The following is a 20,048-nucleotide window of genomic DNA, read 5'->3' on the forward strand; positions in this document are numbered from 1 at the left end:
TCTTACTAGCAAATTCTATTTATTATTTGATTAAATGGCAAAGAGAAGGAAAGATGTTTGGAAGTCTTGGCACTTTGTACTAGTTCACAAGGCTATCTATGCCACTCTTGTCAAGAGAAGCTTCCAGAGTAATTTATCAGCTCGTTGACCGTGTCCCTCCTCCCCTGGCCTGAGCTCTGAACTCCATCATTGGCAGCCTCTTTGACAACAACTCAGACCTTGGAGGAGGCCAACTAAGAAGACAGGAAGTGAAGTAGACCTGCTGTGTAGGGAATGGGGGAAGTGATGGCGTTCAAGGTGTCCCAGTTACCTTTTTCATCCTTCTTTCCCCTCTTTTCAGCTGATGCCTTAACTTCTGTCCTGACAAAAATTAACCGAATAGATATAGTGACCTTGCTGGAAGGACCAATATTTGATTATGGAAATATTTCTGGCACCAGGAGCTTTGCAGAAGAGAACAATGTTTTTCATGATCCTGTTGATGGTAATTGAATCTACTTTTTTTTCATTATGTAATTAATTTGAAAGCTCAATAAGCCGAGTCACTCAAAAGAAACTCCATTTTTATTCTCTTGGTCTTTAATTTCCCATCTTGAGAGCATTTTCCCTATTAGAATCTCAACTATAATACATCTGTTTGCATGGAAACATTGGTTTAAAAGGGCAAAGGATGTTCATTTCTGCAGGGCATGCAATATGAAAACCAGAGTATCAAAAGTATTACCTAATTTTGTAAGAGATCTTGATTCTTTAGCCATCACCAAAAGGCCAAGTCTCTAAAATAAGAAAGTTCCATTTCTAAGTGGTAGAATGATTAGTTGCCTGAAACTTTCTCACTTTGACCATTTTGATTAAAAAAAAAAACCCTAATAAAAAATGCTCTATCAGTTCTGTTGTTGCCACGTGAACAATATAGTGAGTCAATGAAACAGTTGCAAAAATTCTTACGGTAATAGTATGCCTTCCTGGTCCTAAGTGTATAACCGCATAGCAGAGTACTGGACACATTTTTTTGTTTTTTTGATTTTTCACACATGGTAGATATTTAATAAATATTAATTAATTGATGGTGGGAAATGTAGCCTTCATAACTGAATTTATTTCTATTTAAATTCCTATAGGCTGACCCAGTACATAGCCAGTGAGAAAGGGATATTCCTTGAATCGTACATTAAGGCAACATTATCAATACGGTGGGCAGAGATAAGAAATTATTAATAATTTTCTCTGGATGAACTATAGAGAATTTTCATTACTATAATCATTTTGCATGACGCGGCTAATTACACAGTCACTCAGCCTTTAGCTGTTGACATTTACCATATTTAGAAATAACTCTGGTTGTTCAAAAATCGAGAGTGATTTGTCAACCATCTTGTGTTTTACTGAAAGTGGTATTGCCTCAGCTTCATCAATTGAAATTCCTATTGACGCTGAATTAAGAAAAGAACGTTTTTTGTTTTTCTTTTTGTGATGAGGGTTAGGAGAAGAGTTGCTTTAATCTGTGCCCAAAGTTTTGAAAATATATTCAAAGCCTTTATTAAGAAAAGGAGAAAACTGCATCAACGCCAATAACCTTTTTCTCCACTAACTTTCCAATTTCAGAGGCCAACTGTGACCGATGAAACTCACTAACTCGTGTTTTCTCTGTATGTTGTGTGCTAAAGGATAACACGCCCAAATTATTACCTGACATTCGCTCTTTTCTAAAGATAAAGGTTGGCCCCAACTGTGACATGCCGTAGTCTCGGCACAATATCCAGATGATGAGTAACAATGGCAGAAATAATTAATTTTAAAAAATAATGCTTCCTAACAATTATGGTGGCTTCAAGGGCCACCATAAGTATAATGAGTATAATATGAGTATAGTATACCATGAGTATAACCCTGCTGTGATGCTAATTGAATCCCTTCGGACTGTTCCAAAATAGACTATTTTTCTAACAAATTTGCTATTGGAGCCAAACTCCAATGTAATAGCCTTTCATGTTCTTGAGTGAGAACTGAATATTATAACATTTTCATAAAATATCGTGAATATTTTTTCAAAAAATATTCTAGTAAAGGTACTGCATCTCTGGTCCCTTCTGATATTAAAAGTCTTCAACCATAATTGCTTCAGGTTAAATTCAGGGAGTTTGGTTGCTACCTATTTATTTAATTATTCTCTTAAATTTTTATTTTTAAAAAATATAGATTTCCCTAAATATCTTTTATGTAAATAAATTTTGAAATATACTGCCCCCCCAAAAAAAATTTCAGCTACACCAAATACCACCACCAGTGGCATTAATTACATGACAAAATTTGGAATCAATTCCTGAGATCATGCTTGCCTACTCGGACCAAATTTTCATCCCGGCTTTAGTCGGGAAACGTTCTTATTCGTAATCATTCCATGCAAGTCTAGAGATTCAAATTGGATTTATAAGAAGAGGACAAATTGGTGTTTGCATCCAAAACAAGGTTGACTGAAAATTTAGCCCTTTGTCTCTATGGAATGCTAACGGAAGAATTGTGTTCTGTTACCAGTTTCTTCTGTCTCTCCTCTTCTCTGAAACCTTCCAGAACTTCCTTTCCTCACCAAGACCAGACGGCTCTTGACCTTTCCCTGAGATAAGGCAGGAAAAAAAAAAAGGCAGTGTAGTCTTGCCAAAAGAGAAACCGATCCCTCCCCTTTGGGGCAAGCTGGTAAAACGTTCAGGGTCCAAACCCTCCTTTAGGTTTCCTAACGCTCATCTTGTGCTCTCAGACTAATCGTTGTTGCTCCGGGTCTTCATCGTTCATCTGTTTTCTTCTCTCTTTCATTCGGTCAGTGGTTCTGGTTGTTCCCATGTCACCAAGATCACCTCAGTCGCCCAGCTCACCAAGATCTCCTTACTCAGTCCAGTCCTCTCCTCCATATAACTTGACGGCAACGGAAGTTTTCATTTAGATCCTTTCCAGTAGTTTCTGCTTTTTAATCCCGTATTTCTCCCCTTTTAGATCTCCCTTTGCTTCTGCTTAGAAGTACAGTAACCTTTCCTTGCTGGTTTCTTTTTTTGATTTTGAAGTCCCGGAAACTAGGCCAGTGCCAGGCATATAATAGACACTTAAATACTTGGATTGACTATTTCGAAGTCATATTATCTTTGCTGACTCTGACATCCACGTGAAGTAATTATTTTTTAAAAGATGGAGTCAACTGGCCTAGCTCCGATGTGTAATGTTTAAAACAGGAGAACCAAGAGGCAGAAGTATTCATTTGCAAAAACTCTCTCTTCCCTGCTCCTGCAAGGTGAAATTTGCATCCTCTAAACAGGAAAAAAGAAAAAAAAAAAAAAAAAGATTTGGCCACCCAGAGTGCAGTGCTTATTTACAAAGTTATCAAAGATGGACTCCAAATGTTCTTTCGCTTACTGCCTCTGTGACCCTAGATGAGTCACTTCCCCCTCCAAGCCTCAGTTTCCTCATTTGTAAAATGAGGGATTTGGACTAGCCGATCTCTACATCCCTGCCAACTTTAAGGCTATGGTCCTGTGACCTTTTCTTTAACAAATAGCATCTTTTATTATATCATGCCCTGGATTGGGTCGGTGGTTTCTTCTGTTTTTGTTTGTTTTTGGTGTTGTTGTTTCATTAAATTCGAGCTCTTAGTAATTTTGCTAACACCATTTTAGCCACTAACTCATCATGTGTTTTCATATTTGCTATAATTTAAGTCATTTTACATCTGTTTTTGTTGTATCATCATTCATTCCAGTTCGTCCCCATGTACTGTCTTCCATAGGTTATCCTTCCCTTCAAGTGGAACTGGACACCCCCAGTGGGTTGCACTACCCTCCACCCACCCCTTTCCAGCAAGATGATTATTTTAGCGATATCTCTAGCATAGAGTCACCCCTTAGAACTCCCAGTAGACTGAGCGACGGGCTAGGAACTTCCCAGGGAAACGTAGACGGCACCCCAGAAGCGCCTCCGGTGGTAACCGCCGAAGACACCTCGTTAGAAGACATCAAGCTGGACTTCCCGGTGCCTCGCGGAGGAGTTCCTCGCGCCGGGGATGGAGAGGACGGCGGGCCGGAGAATGTTTGCCTGAGCGAGTACCCTCGGCCCCTCGGAAGTCTGGCTGGGCGTCACAGAGACGCGGAGCTCTCAGAGGAAGTAGAAAAGACTAGAAACGTAGACACGAGCCGAAAGCGGCAGGAGACAGGAGACTCTGGTCCTGAGGAGGAGATGACGGAGGAAAGACTGAAGTCTCTGTTTGAGGACATTCAGCTCGAAGAAGGGATGGAGTCTGAGGAGATGACAGAAGAAAAGGTTCGGGCTCTGCTCAGAGGGGTAGAACAAGTCGAACGGGAAATGTATTCAATTACAGGTTGGCAGAACGAGGCCTCCACGGGCAGCCCCGAGCCACCGATGCCAGGGCGCAGGATAGCTGGTGGGTTACTGGACCGACTGGATGACAGGTACGGAGGTGCCCGAGGGGAAGGGGAAGGGGGCTCGGAACCCTTAGATAAGTGGGAAGAGTCGTTAGCTTTTCTCCCCAAAGTGCAATCCCCTTGGAGGCCAATTCCAGATGCTGGAAGACCCAGAAGGTTGGTTCCCTGTGGCAAACTGGAGAAGTAAACTCTCCAAGGGAAAATTATGTTTATGCTTTTGCAGGATGCTGTGCCAACAAGGGGTGTGTGTGTGTGTGTGTGTGTGTGTGTGTGTGTGTGTGTGTGTGTCTACCTGTAGCCTTTTTTTCCTGGTTCACCAACTACCAAACCAGGGCTCTTTCCAGTACACAAACAGTGCCACCTTTTAGGCTGGCACCTGCCTGGGAGGCATTGAGGAGGAAGTCAGAATATAATCCTTTGTGATGCTTTCAGCCCATGGTTCCATGAACCTTCAGACAAGAGCACATAGTTGGATGGGAAACACCAAGGAGACAACTAATCCCTTCAGACCCTGCCAAACCCCAGGAGCTGAGTTGGTTTGTTAATAAACAAAGAATGCTTATTAGTTTGGAGTCAGATGACCCGGGTTCAAATCCCACTCTTCTGTCTGACCTTGGACAAGCCTCTTAACTCTTGCAGCTCTCAGGTTCTTTCTTCATAAATTGAAGGAGTTCTAATAGATGATTTCTGAGGTCTCTTTGCTATAATCCTATGAATATGGCTCACGGTTCCTTCTCACCCATACGCCTCCGATAATCTCACCACCTACTCTAGTCTGTCCCAAGGATTGAGCACAGAATGATATATCAAGTCCTGGATTAATTATTCTCTTATTTTGTAATTAGCACCCCCAAAGACCTGTCTTCTTTGACCTTCCCCCCCAAAAAAAAATCAACAATGACTCCCATATGCATTTGTTCTTCCAATAAGTGGATTGAGAGCCAGCCCAGAGAAGAGAGGTTCTGGGTTCCAATCTGGCCTCAGATTCTTTCCAGTTATGTGACCCTGGGCAAGTCACTTCATCCTCATTGCCTAGCCCTCACCACTCTTCTCCCTTGGAACCAATACTCAGTATTGATTCTAAGATGAAAGCTAAAAAGTTTAAAAAAGAAAAAAAAAAGACAGTGAGAAATCCTGGTCTCATAGAGAGGTGTCGGCTATAAACAAAACTCCAATCTGCCTCTCTTTGGCATGCCAAGGGTGACATGAGGCAAAGCTTGGCCTTTGCAGGTCAGTTAGATCAAGAGTTGTAAGGATTTCGCCCCGGCGACTTCTCCTGGGACCAGGAGCCTGGAATCTTAGGGACTGGCAGAGCATCACGTCCCGAGCGTGCATTTCACCCTTCGAGAAGCATTAGCGCCATCCCAGCCGAGAAAGCATCCTCCTTCCAAGTGGTCCCCTTGGGAGGGCTTAGACTGGTGACAGCGAGTCTTCATCTCCCAGAGACCCTCATCCCCTCCTTACAGTATTCCAGAGCCAATAAGATAGTCTCCTTCATCGCTTTCTCATCTTCCTTCATTTTTAAATAAGATTTAATAAATTTTAATAATAATAAAAAATAATAAAAATGGTTCATTTGATAAAATAAAGCTGTTTTCCTGGCTGGAGGAAAGCACGTTTAAGAGCTGGAGATGGAGATCAAACATGATAAGACGAGCCTGTCGTTTCCAGTATCAAGGGAAGCCAGAGAGACCCTTCGTGGCATGCTGGGGTCCCGACTTCACAAGGTCGCCAATGACTCGGGCGTCAGAAGGACCTTTTTTTATTTATTCTCTATTTTTTCTTTAAGGAGTAAAAGTGTGATTAGTAGCAATTCAGAATTCCTGATGACTGAGTTCCTTTTGGTCTCGGGACACCCCAGCAGTTGGTCACATCTCCTTTTTTCCCATCTCTTTCAGCCCCGACCAATGCAGGGATTCTATTACCTCATATCTCAAAGGAGAAGCCGGCAAATTTGAAGCCAACGGCAGCCACCCCGAGGCCTTTCCCGAAAGCACGGCCAAGCCTCACGTCCAAGAATCCCAGAACGACATTGGAAAGCCGAGGGACAAGGAGCCTCTGAAACCAAAAACCCCAGGTTCTGGCCGCGGCGACGGGCCGGTAGCCTACCAGAAATCTGTGGAAGAAAGTAGCAAGCATTTAGCGGATGAGATCAAAACCTCTGTGCCTGTCAGTGTGAAAAAGATGAATAGGACTTCTTCCGGGGATGCAAAGCCACGGCTAAACCTCCACGAGGAAGAAGGCGCCGTCGTGCCTGAGCACAAGGTACGAGGTCCAGGTCTCAAACACTCTAAAGAAAGCTTAGCTTACTTATTCTCTGCCTCTTGAGAGTAACCCTGCCGTTCTGCCCTTGCATCGGTTCGGTTCCTTGTGGCTCGAGGATTTTGATTTCTAAGTTAAAAGTCTTTGGAGTTGAGGGGCAGCCAGGTGGCTCAGTGGATGGAGAAACCCATTTGGAGATGGAAGGTCCCAAGTTCAAATAGGACCTCAGAAACTTCCTAGCTGTGAGACCCCAGGCAAGTCACTTAACCCCCATTGCCTAGCCCTTGTTCTTTGGTCTTAGAATTCATACTGAGACACAAGGTAAGGGTTTAAAAAACAGCCCACAGGGTTGAGGCTTCAAATTATATGATCATGGCTTCCTCATTGGCAAAGAACTTAGCCAGGAGAGCCCATGGAGTCATGTCTCTGCCCCCACTGGGGAGAGAGGCATGGCTGTTTGGGGGACACCAAGGCACAAATGGGATAAGTGACCTACTCAGTGGGGCTCAATGGTATGTGTTGATTGGCAAATCCAAATCTGGGATCTGGACTGCCTAACCCCTAAGCTGAGCTCCTTCCTGTCCAGCTCCTCTCATGAGAGATTTCTGGCCTTTTCATTTAGCCCATCAGTGCTTTAGTTCTGCTTAATTAAACTTGAGTTTATGTGGGATGATGGGAAGAACACGACGCTAGAAGGCGGGAGGTCCCACTTGGCATCCCTCCTTTGATGATGACTTCCTTGAGTGAGTTGCTCTGAACCTGTTTCCTCATCTCTCAAAATGGGGCTAAAAAAGTATTGTATGATCTACCTCGTTGTAAGTAAGAGAAGTGCTTTGAAAACCTTAAAGTCTTACAGAAATGTGAGCCATTGACATAAATACGCGATAATAATCAACCACTTCTAGTATCTTCCCCTCCAAGACCCTTTGATCTTACAGCGAGAGAATACTGTGAAGGCATTTAGAAACAGGAAAATATTTCTGCAACCAAAAATGAAACAGGAATTATTTACCAACGAAAAGGAATTAGTGAGATTCCTGGCTTTTGGTGGCCTTCAGAATTTTTATCCATTTGTTTTTATAGGTTTGATTTATGAAAAATAGAAGAAAATTTGGGAATTTAAAGACTAAAAAGTTATTTAAATGGACTTTATTTTTGTAGAGTTCCTTTTCCGAATTGTTTTAAGCCTAAGTCTTCCCTTTATATAATTATTTGATCGTCAGCATCTATGAAAAGGTTTCTTGGGGAATCTATCTATCTCTGTTTCCCTCAAAGTACATCCTCATATTCTTTGGCATTTCTCGAAAGAGAAGTGATAGAAAGTCTATGGAATTTACAAATCACCTTGGCTCCCTCCCACTTCCTTTAGCTGCCTTTTTCTTGCTCTCTAATTTTTGCATATACTTCCTTGATTCATGCAATGGTTACCAAGGAACACACCGGCAGTCTTTGGCCCGGCCCTCACAACTTCCAGACATTACAGGCTAGCCGAGAGCCTTCAAAGAGGAGAATGAAAGCTTTCTGTTACTTTGATATTTTGATCATTTCCTTTTGTACTCCCACCTGGGAGAGAAGCCTTTCTTTAGAAGATCTCTTTAAGCCTCATTTATCTACCTTACAAATTAATGATATCCTTTCCTTTTCCTCCTTTCAACTCCTGCAACCCACCTTTTGACCATTTCTTTCCTTATTTGCAGAAGAAATAAAAGGAGAATAATTATCCCACAAGCACTTGCTAAATACCTACTGTAGGGCAGGCATAGGTGCCAAGAATACGAGTCCAAAATAAAATAGTGTCTGCTTTCCCAGGAGCGCGCTTTCTGTGCAAAAGCCTCCTTTGCTACTCGATTTAGTGAAGGAAGATGGGGAAATGACTGCCTATACATGTGATGTTATTTGGGGGAATGTTAGTTGAATGATTGGGCTGAATCTACATTTCTTTAACTCATTTTCATCATGGCTCTTTAAAGGCAGGACTTTCCTAAACATCAATTCCTTTTTATGTTAGTTTTGACCAGTACCACAACTTGGGGGGCAGCGTGGTGAAGTAGATAGAGATCCAGCCTTAAATCCAGGAAGTTCTGGGTTCAAGTTTTGCCCCTGGCACTTCTGGGCAAGTCACTTAACCTCTGAGCACCCCAGGCAACTTGAATACTATAAAGTACAGAGAAGGTGCCGGTCTATATTTGTAAAGAGGAATTAATTAGTCCTTCCCTGGGAGTTCCCCATCTTAAAGAAATCACAGTTCTAGTACCCATCCCTAATTCCTTGTGTCTTTTTATCTATATTGGACCCTTGATAAATTTACATAACATTATAAATGTTTCCTTTAAAAGGGACTCCTCTTCCAGAACTTTGACAGAGCCAACAGAGAGCTAGTCATTTAATTACATAACTTTAATCAGAAATAATTGTCATAATGCTAACAACAGATTAAAAAAAAAAAGGCCCAGCCTTCCATCTAGAATTAATTCTGGGTCTTGGTTCCAAGGCAGAAGAGCAGTAAAGTCTAAGTAATGGGGTCACACAGCTAGGAGGTGTCTGAGGCCATATTTGAACCCAGGACCTCCCATCTCTAGGTCTGGCTCTCCATCTGAGCCACCTCGCTGCCCTCACCATTGACTGATTGTTAGACACTTTGACTCTCATTGAGTTTATACAGTATGCACTACAGTTCATAGATGTATTCTTCCTGGGCCTTTAGAAGGACCCCAAGAAAGTTGGAAGGCAACATTCTCCTCTCTGGGTAGGCTCGACCATCCGTCTTCCCAACCTCCAGAAGATGACAACCATTGGAGAGAATCTCTGGGCTTTTCTTTCAATGAGTTTTCATCCTCATTACAAGGAAGAGCCCCATCTGGTTATTTTCAGCCATAATCAATAGAGCCTTGAAAAGCAAGCTGCAGGTAAACTTCCCGTTCAGTTGGAGCCGAGACCCCTCCATGCCCCCCACGCCAAATAACACGAGCCCAAACAAAAACTAGAACCGAGGAATCTCCGCTGTACTCTTGATGGCTAGAACAAACGTAGACCAGCAAGATGGACTGTATCTTTTCAGAAAACAGCCCCCCTTTTTGTTCCCCTAAAAAATCAGGTTAGAAGTCCAGGTGTGGCTCTCACACGGATCGCTGCCTGCTGTTACCAGGTAAATAACCGGCGCTTCTCACCCCCATCCCTGCGGCCGCCATGGCAGAGGCTGGCGGGGAAAGCCTTGCCCACCGCCCTCTGCCCCTCTTAGTGAGAGGCGTCTCTCAGCTCTGTCCCATGGCGCAGGCAGGCAGCACAATGGAGACTGTCTCTGGCCTTGGCTCACCTGGGAGAGCTCACTCTGGGCCATTCTGTGTGGCTACGAGATCCTCCCTGCCTTGATTTTGTGATGAAAGCTGGTCGCCATATTCTAAGCGGTGGTTGGTGGCTTTTATGTCTTAAAACAAACGTGTTCTTGACTAATTCTGCATACGGCTATTCTGATCCTTCTGTCTGAGTTTCCCCTTTGGCTTCCTCTTCCTCTCCATTAACCCCACTCTCCTAGACTGGTGCCTTTGCTTGGGAAGGGTCAATCCTGTGCCCATTGGTGCCATTTCTTCTCTCACAGGCATGTTATAAGGAAAGCATTTTCTAATCCTCGTAGCGCTGTGCAAAGAGGAGCTGTTAACATTGCTGATGTGGTGTTGTGGTTATTTTATCTCAAAACCAGGCTTCAAATGAAGTGGCCCTTTCAGAATGCCTGAAAGTTAAAGTTTTAGCAATTCAGATAATTAAGACGCAGCAGGAATGCTAAATGCTTCCCTCCCAGGAGAGAATTAAGTGGGAGATGAATTTCCTGCAAAGACAGGAAATATGTCACCAAGACCTCCACACAGCTAATCAGCTCTTTCCCCCTTGGGAAACCTAGAGCTATCCTATCATCTGCTTTGGAATAATTTTTCCCGAATTCAAAACAATTAATACCAACTAATCCTGTACCGTCCTGTTCATTTTCTTCCTCATTTCCCTCTGCACCTGCCTGTATTTTCATTTTCTGTTCCTGTGGATTTTGCTACTGTCTAACTACCTTCTACTGGGCCATTATGTTTTAGTGGTAAATAAGTATACTTAGCCGGGGAGGGAAAATATTATTTCCAGAACCCTCCTCCCGAAAACCAGAAATGGAATCAGCTCAATGAATGCCATTGCCCACATTATTAAACTCATGAGCGAGTATATTTCTTTTTCACAAGATAATGACTCTCACACAGTAGGCACTTCATAATTACTGGTTAAATTTAATGTGTCTTCCCAATTTTTTATCCATCTTAGGACCTAAGGGAGTGCTATTTTAAGGAGCCACTCTATATCCATATTTTGGTTTTATTAAAATACCATTTTCCTACTTCTCTCATCTCAGACCTGTTCTGAAATACACACATATATGTAGAGACAAATGTACACGCATGTGTAGAGTTTCATCAATATTGTGCTTGATTCATAAAATAATTCATAATTCATAAAATAAAATTATTTTTATTTGTAGAATTTGTAAAATGATAGATTAAGTAAGTAGACTTCAGTGACAAATCACATTATAGTTACATATAAAAATAGTGCCTATTTTTTCCTAGAAATGAGTCTCATCTCTAAATTTTCAGTAGGATTTTTCAAAAATCCTAATTCCTTTGTCCTACTTTTATCAAGAGATTGCTTTTGTCAAGAATTCTGGCTTTATCTCTTGGTGTTTGAATATATTAAAAACTACCTCTAAATAGAATTTGGGGTTTTGTGTCCATTAATCTGGATCCAGTGAGGAGGAATCATTTCCAACATTTAAAATTATTTTTTTTGAAGTCCTACAATTTGTGAATTTGTGTGTGAGATTTCTTCTCCCAAAACTTCCTCTTCTTTTTTCTCTCTTTCCACATACACTGAAGGTTTCGTTTCCCACTCCAAAAGTTTCTGCCTCCTTGATGTTTTTTTTTTAATTTTCCTACTAGTTCAGGTATTTATTTATTCATTCTTAATTAAGCACCAAATGTGTGCAGAGTACTGTTCTTGGCACAGAGCCTTCTAAACAGAAAGATTTTATTTCCTCAAATCACAAAAAATAAAGAAAGGAGGAGAAAACAGTTTCTTCCTTGATGTATCCTTTCTTTTAAATATGCTGATAAGATTCTATCCTGAATGCATTTATCAGGATGATAAAGAGAGCGAGAGTTCTTCAAGCTCAGAAGAAGAACGGAGAGTCACTACCAGAGTTTTTCGCCGACGTTTGATTATAAAGGTATCCCGCAGTTGGACTGGTGTGGGGGATTCTGCTAAGCTTGACTGAAATTCCTTCCTGGTAGATTTTGATATTTAGCATGGCTTGCTTTGTTTAAATGGTTAGGTGAACTGTGTCTGAAGGTTTCTGACTGTTAAAATAGCCGTGCTGCATGGTAGTGTTTCCATCTGGGCCAATGGGCAACCTTTGGCAAGAATCAAGTATCTTGAGAAGGCATCGGCGAGTGGATTACACATATTTGTTGAGGTGTGCTAGACTGCATGAGCGACTAATCCATCTTGGAGTGAGAGGGGACTTAATGACGTTCTAGGCTGGTGTTCCAAAATGCCTACCCACGAACGCAAGGAATATGCTGAGAACTGGAGAATACAACTTTCTCTTCCTTGTCCCAAATCCCCATTTCTTATACTTCCAACTTGAGACATTCATTCATTAATTACAGACTTATGGAAAAGCTATGGAGGAGTCCTGGCATGTGCCAGAAGGAAAGTCAAGTCAACTTTGTGCGTGTGTGTGTGTGTGTATGGTGCGTGTATATACATGTATATGAATTATATATATGTGTATATATATATATATACACATATATATTCTTTTCAGTAGTGTCCTATGTCAAACTGGACAGTGATTAGGAGGGGATGAGGGACACTCTTAGCCAGAAAAAACCTAAAGTCATCCAAACCTGGAAGCTATTGGAATTCCATTTTAAGATGTCATGGATGGATCTTGCTCCATTTAGTGACTACCTGGACTTTGTCCTTGAGCATACCTTACCCCAGTGAACTGCTTCTTCCAGCCTAGAGTTGGCCAATTGGCCTTGCCCATATCCCTTTCGATGTCATGGATTAGAGAATGTGAGGAAGTGAGGAATGTTTTCAACAAAGCTGTAAAATAATGGATGGTATTCCTAGATACACACATGTAGGTGCATGTATATGCATGTGTCAAGATAAGTATGTGTGTATGTATGTACACACAGGGATCCTTATGCACAGATTCATTTCCTTTTCCTACATATGCATATCTACCTATATACATGTATATATGAAACTAACATCAATTATTATATATATATATATATATATGTGTGTGTGTGTGTGTGTGTGTGTGTGTGTGTGAGGAGCTAATCTCTACATCAGGATCCCTGCAGTCACATAGCAACCTAATTTTGAAGTGTATTATCCTTGTTTGATTGTATATTTATTTATTTTGTTAGATATTTCCCAAATTACATCATCTTAATCCAGTTCGGACCACATTCACACCCATATCTGTATACCTAGGTCACCTGTGGGGCATTTCTCTTTTAGCTGGTTTTAGATGGGATTACTCATAGAGAGCTGGTTCAATACTGGAATCAGTAGAACTTGCTGGGTGCTGATTTTTATGAAGGGTAAATAAATAAAAGGAGGCTCTCCACCCCCCGATTTGCCCTTGGATAGTGACATTTTTCAAAGACTTCTAGAATAGTAAGAGAGAAAATGAGTCATCCTCTGAAATCTTACCTAAGAAGAAAAATATCCCAGGAGATCCCCAAATTCGTATCCCTACACCATCAGAAGCCAGATTTCTGCCCATTTGTGCATACAGCCAATGATTAGTGTCCAAAATACCTGCTTTATCATATTAAATCAGAGTAGAACATTTCAGAAAACTTAGAATTTAGAAATGGGAGGAGCCATCGGAGGTCATCTCATCAATCCCCTCCCTCATTTTACTCATGAAGAAGCTGAGCCACAGCACCAAAAGGTCTTACCCAAAGCGACACGGTTAAAAAGCCATGTAGTGGGGGGCAGCTGGGTAGCTCAGTGGATTGAGAGCCAGGCCTAGAGACCGGAGGTCCTAGGTTCAAATCCGGCCTCAGACACTTCCCAGCTGTGTGACCCTGGGCAAGTCACTTGACCCCCATTGCCTAGCCTTACCAATCTTCCACCTATAAGTCAATACATAGAAGTTAAGGGTTTAAAATTTAAAAAAAAAAAAAAAGCCATGTAGTGCCTCGGTCTCTAAATCCTGCTCTCCTCTCACTTTTCTCTCTCTATTCCCTGCTCCTAGTAAAGGGGCTGGCACATAGTAGATGGGTGACAAATGCCCACTGAGCACCATAACTGTTACATGTTGACATTCTCCAACTGCTCCCAGGAACCATGACTTCTCCATGGTTTGGTCCCCACTCTGCTGTAATTGAAAAGAATTAACTGGGGAGGAGCCCAGCTTTGGTGATGAGGCTCTGTGGATGCAGCTTAGTTGGACTTTGAGATCTTACTCTGGTACTCTGGAATTCTGGATGGTCTTGGCAATGGGCTCAATTCTGGCAATCCAGTAATCAATCAGAGAACTTCTATTAAAACCCAGAACGAGCCAAAGACCAGAATTCTGAGTCCAACTCAGCTGTACAGGAATATGACCTGCATCACTTCCAACAAGGAATCTCCCACAATCCTGTGTTTATAGATGTCCAGGGAGGGGAACCTGCTATTCCCCATGGTAGTCCTTAACAGAAGGGAGCCCAGGATTTGCTCTCCACCACCATATGGCCCCAGAAAAGCAGAATGATACACCAAACAAATATTCAACCACTTGCTCCATTTGGGGGGCAGTATCTGACTCTGGGTTCTCTAGGAGATTCACAAGTGACTAGAAGTTGTTTGAGAGAAGCGAAGCGAGCTCTCAAGGCTGAGAAGCTGGGTTCAAATCCCACCTGATGTCCATTAACTGTATGACTTTGAACAAGTCACCTCATATCCCTAGCCTTATTTCTTCCTCCTCTGTAAAATGAGAGGTTTGGACTAGATAGTCTTTGCGATCACTGCCAGCCCTAGGTTATTTATTAGAGGCATTTATTAAGTACCTACTGTATATCAGGCACCAGGGATAGGAAGACAAAAGTGAAACTCTCCCTGCCCCTGAGGAGCTTGCATTCTATTGATTGTCTTGTCCTGTAATCCTGGGACTCTTGGGTAGAGATTGATCAGTTGAGTGAATAGTCGTGACTCAGTGGAAACAGAGTAGCCTCAGAGAACGGCTTAACATTTTCAGAAATTCTCCTGTTTTTTTAGAATCTTTTAGAATTTTTTAGAATGCCCGTAAGAAGCAGAAATAGTATTTTTCGTGTGACTCCTGGCATTTTATTTGTCAATACGGAAAGGAGGTGGGAGTGCATTTTGACCAACAATTGGGGAAAACATTATGAGTTTTGTGATTTCTTTGGTGGGGATACTCCCTCCACCAGCCCAGATCATTCCATCCACAAGGACTTCTTAAATGATCATCGTTATTATTGTCGAAGCCTCTGATAGGTCAGAGACTTTCCTAGGAGTCTCTATTGTTTGTGGTCTTCTCTTGTGGCCATCTCCACACTGACCCAGGCTGGTCTTTGGATGGTAGACCCCTGAATCCAGCATCACCTCCATGCCACCCTGCCTTATCCTTTCCCAGTTTTGACAACAGCACTTGTCAGATGCCCCAGTCTCTGTGGGTCACTAGATAAAATACCGGACTCAGAGTAGGGAAGGTTTGAGTTCAAGATCCATCTTAGATACTTAGCTATTTAACTGGGCAAATCACTTATCTCAGCCTCAGTTTACTTATCTATAAAATGGGGAATAATAATAACACCTACGTCACAGTCATTAAATCAAATACATGTAAAGCACTTTGCCACCTTGTAGGGATATAGAGATGTTCTTGGTTATTAATCAAAGACTAATTCTCAGGATATAAATTCTGAAGCTATTATAAGTTTTCTTTAGAATCCTTAGAACCTATTTAGTTGTGACTCTTTTCAGCTTAATGCTGAAAAGCACTTTTCACTGAAAAAAAACTTTCAGTGAAAAAATCACTAGGACCACGTCTTATTAGAAAAAAATACAAAAACGGACTTTTACAGTCTCCTAGACTAACGTATTATAATGACAATCAAGTATCTGTTCAAAGGCATGATTCCAACTACAGTTCTAGGTTCTAGCTGGAGTCGTCCGATGTTTTCTCCCCTCTCCCAATGAGGTACGGTGGCAGGAGAGTGGGATGGAGTGGGTGTTCGGAACGGTAGGTCCAAAACCCAATCCTCCCAGGATCTTTTCTCTCTACGGATGATGACTCATTTTTTCTGGACCTCCGTTCCCTCGTCTGCCAAGTGAGGGGGTTGGAGCTCCCCGATTTCCAAGGTCTCTCTCAGCTCTGGGCATCGAGTCCTGTTGTCTAGCTGGTTTCTAAGGCCCTCTCTAGTGTCATCCTTCTCCGATTTTGCCATTCTCCTTCTGCCCCCCACCCTGTTCGCTATCCTTGCTCTCTGTTGCTAATACGACTCCTGCAAGAGTGTTGAGTGTTTTCAGTGCTGCCTGCAGTCATGTAACCGGAGACTCCCACATCCTAACATTGCTGAAATGTTCCATGATGCTCACCGAGTGGGGAGATCTTCCCAGGGCTCAATCAGTGGCTTCCCAGAACCACTCTGTGTGCTATAAATATGTGGTCAGTGGCTTCATATTTTTTTTCCTCTGGAACATCAAATGCATTTTCTTTCCTATCTTATTTCTTAAAATCTGGCAGTGCATGTGTATGGCGTTATGGAGTGGTGTAGACCTCACAGAGTACCGAACTGGTTCGGTTCTAACCTCTATGCCACGTTCTTTAGGGAGAGGAAGCAAAAAACATTCCTGGTGAGTCTGTGACAGAAGAACAGTTCACTGACGAAGAAGGCACCATCATCACGAGAAAAGTAATGGCCGCTGGGAGTTTGGTGCTGCTCTTGCTGCTCAGATTTTCTGCATTCAAAAAACTGCTTGACTTCTTTTTTTCTGTTTTGTCTCTGTAAATGGGAAAAAAAATCTCTTGTCCCTTATTGATCCCCACAGATCACGCGGAAAGTAGTAAGACGTATCGCTTTACCCCAAGAGTGGACATTTGGTGACATGGTAATGGCAGCGGTTGGCCGAGAGGAGGGGAAGGCAGAGGACTAATTAAAGGCTGTGTGAATGACCTGTCCATGTGACTAAAAGACTGGGCATCCCTTTTGTGGCAGAATGAAGTTGTTTTACCTATAACATGTTGCACCTTTGACAAGGGAAACAGGAATGGGCTTTTTGCTTAAAGTTCTCCCAGAATTCCATCTACTTTCCAGCTGAAGACAGAAAGATGGGATTCTTTTTTTTTTTTCTTTTTCTTTTTTTTTTATTTTAAACCCTTAACTTCTGTGTATTGGCATCTTGGTGGAAGAGTGGTAAGGGTGGGCAATTGGGGGTCAAGTGACTTGTCCAGGGTCACACAGCTGGGAAGTGTCTGAGCCCGGATTTGAACCCAGGACCTCCCGTCTCTAGGCCTAACTCTCAATCCACTGAGCTACCCAGCTGCCCCTAGATAGGATTCTATTAAAAAAAAAATCTCAATTAAGTTGTTTGGGCTGTTCCTGTGTGTGCTTTGGATAGTTCTTGGCAAAGAGTAGGCACTTAACAATTGTTGATTGATTAATTGCTAATGCAGCTGAGCTTAGTACCTTCTTCCCCACCAGCTTTTACTAGGAATTTACATAAAAGGAAATTCTGGATTTTGTAAGTTGAAAGCATAAGAAACTAGGACTTCGGTGATAAGTAAATTCTGAATTGAATTCATCGTGTTGTTCCCAAGGATAGAATGATAACCCTAATGAGGAATATGAAGCATCCTACCACATAAGCTACACCAGAGGGGCTTCCCAAGATGGATTGATGGAAGCTCCATCTTCAAAGCACCTGACATTTGTTATTAAGCAATAATTCAAAGACTAAATAATTCTCGGGATATAAATTCTGAAACTACTATAAGTTTTCTTTAGACTCCTTAGAACCTATTTAGTTCTGGCTCTTTTCAGCTTAATATGTACTTTTCATTGAAAAAAAAAAAACTTTAAGTGAAAAAAATCACTAGGACCACGTCCTATTAGAAAAAAAAAATACAAAAACAGACTTTCACAGTCTCCTAGACTAACGTATTATGATGACAATCCAGTTTCTGTTCAAAGGCATGATTCCAACTACAGTCCTAGGTTCTAGCTGGAGTCGTTCGATGTTTTCTGAAACTATTATAAATTTTCTTTTTTTGATCTGTGACACAGAAAGGCGAAGCTCCATCTCGCAGTTAAACTGTATCCCTGGCTTCATTTCGTGCCTTCTTTTTCCCATGGTGCCATCTTCTCCTTAGCTTTCTATAAGCGAGATTTCGTTGGCATAAGGAAATCCCAAGAAGGCAAACCCTTCTAATGGCACGTGTTGAAACTTCTTCTGCTTACGGTCTCAGAGCACAGATTCTGAATCTTAGGTCTGGGGATTTAAGTGGTTGGGTTTTTTAATATTCGGTTATATTTCAATATATTTGACTTTCTTCGTAATCCCTTATATCTTCTTTTATTCATTTAAAAATAGTATTCAGAGAAGATCCATGAGCTTCTCCATAGTGCTAACAAATATTTGTCCCACAAAGCAGATTAAGAACTCCTGTCTTGGGGAATTGGCTGGGATACAAGGATTTTAAGTCATTTGCTCAGGTTCGCTTTGCCAGGATATTCCAGAGGGAGCAGGACGTGGGGCTAGGACTCCCCGACTCCAAAAGCAGCTCTTTATGCTTACTGCTTTTCCATATACTGCCCCTCTGCCAATGAAATGGTAAATACTAAAGGAGGTCAGGGGAAGGCTATATGGACTCTACAGGAGCAACGAACAGTGAATTTACCATTGAAAACTAGGGGGAAAAGAAACGACTCTGTTTTCCCCAGCAATATTGTAGAAAGCGAGTGTCAATAGTTCATAAGTTTATTTCTGAGACGTACATTCTGTGTTGCCAGAGGTCTCACGTCAGAATCAGGAAGACTTAAGTTCAAGTCTTACCTCTTAGGAATACTCAGCGGGTGACCCTAAGTAATATTCAGGGCGAGCTTCTCAGTGCCCTACACAAAGCTGTAAGTTGCAGAATTTGTGCAACAACAATAATAAAGGTCATTTTGAGATCCAGAATTCTCCATACTGATGGATGATAGGTCTAGACCCGAGGGGACAAGAAACCAATAAGAAACAAGTAAAATTGGCATTCTGGGAAAAGAACCCTCATCTAAAGTTAAGGAAGAAATAAAAGGAAAGTTGGGGAAGGCTTTAATAATCCCACGTGCTTTCAGGGTGGTGGGTCGGAATATGTCCCAAATCTATATGGCATATCGATTCATCATTCCGTGCTACTTATTCTTTTTTTTTTTTTTAAATAAAACCCTTACCTTCTATCTTGGGTAAGGGTGGGCAATGGGGGTCAAGTGACTTGCCCAGGGTCACCCAGCTGGGAAGTGTCTGAGGCCAGATTTGAACCCAGGACCTCTCCTCTCTAGGCCTGGTTCTCGATCCACTCAAACCCAGATGCCCCCTACTTATTCTTAATTAGCATTTTATTGAGTTATTTTTCACCATAGTAGGAAAAAGGTTTCTCTGCTCAGGTCTACTCCAGAAGACACAATTTGTCAAAATTTAGGAGCTTTAGTGATGGTTATTTTCCGGCTTACCCACGTTAAGAGAGCATACCAGGAGTTTTCCTTTCAACACTAACCTACTAACTTTAAAGAATGCTTGCAGTAAAACTAAATTGTTGGTATTTTGATGGTACTCTATCCCCTATTGTTGAAGCTGTGCTGAACAATTAAGGCAGTGGACTGTATAGTTTTGGAAGTGGAGTGACAGAGTGATTGAAACTGCTTTTAATTACCCTAATACAGCCTTGTGGGACTCATAGGGGAGCTCTGGTAGATAACTTCAACTTGGTCTGCATAAAATCTTAACGAGTACATTCTCTTTAAAGCAGGGAGAAGGTTATAAGGTGAAGACAAAGAAAGAAATCCGCCCTGTGGAAAAGAAGAGCCACTCATAACAACAGGACGGTGAACGGTCAGTCAATGTCCATCTTGAAATTTACCACCCTAAGCTTTATGAATGGGATGACCCCATTTTACCACCACAAGAGAACACAGTGGAGCTTGCCACTGAATATGTGATATAATGATAGGGAATCCTCCCATTGTCTTTCCTTTCTCCTTTTCTTCCTTTTTTTTTCTTCCTCCTTCCTTCCTTCCTTCCTTCCTTCCTCTCTCTTTC

At 41.9% G+C, this 20,048-nt stretch overlaps 1 protein-coding gene across 1 annotated transcript in view; it reads left to right on the top strand.

The window, feature by feature from the left end:
* ANK3 (ankyrin 3) overlaps window positions 1-20,017 on the top strand; it is a 95,015-nt gene extending 74,998 nt beyond the window's left edge. Inside the window, exons 16-20 of the mRNA XM_044660328.1 lie at window positions 341-484; window positions 3,773-4,081; window positions 4,361-4,451; window positions 6,323-6,689; window positions 19,756-20,017. Of these exons, the coding sequence (XP_044516263.1) occupies window positions 341-484; window positions 3,773-4,081; window positions 4,361-4,451; window positions 6,323-6,689; window positions 19,756-19,824 (980 nt within the window). The 3' untranslated portion in view covers window positions 19,825-20,017. The remainder of the gene's footprint in view (window positions 1-340; window positions 485-3,772; window positions 4,082-4,360; window positions 4,452-6,322; window positions 6,690-19,755) is intronic.
* The last annotated feature ends 31 nt before the right edge of the window (window positions 20,018-20,048 follow it).

The sequence above is a fragment of the Gracilinanus agilis genome, chromosome 2 (assembly GCF_016433145.1).
Source record: "Gracilinanus agilis isolate LMUSP501 chromosome 2, AgileGrace, whole genome shotgun sequence".
NCBI classification, from domain to species: Eukaryota; Metazoa; Chordata; class Mammalia; order Didelphimorphia; family Didelphidae; genus Gracilinanus; species Gracilinanus agilis.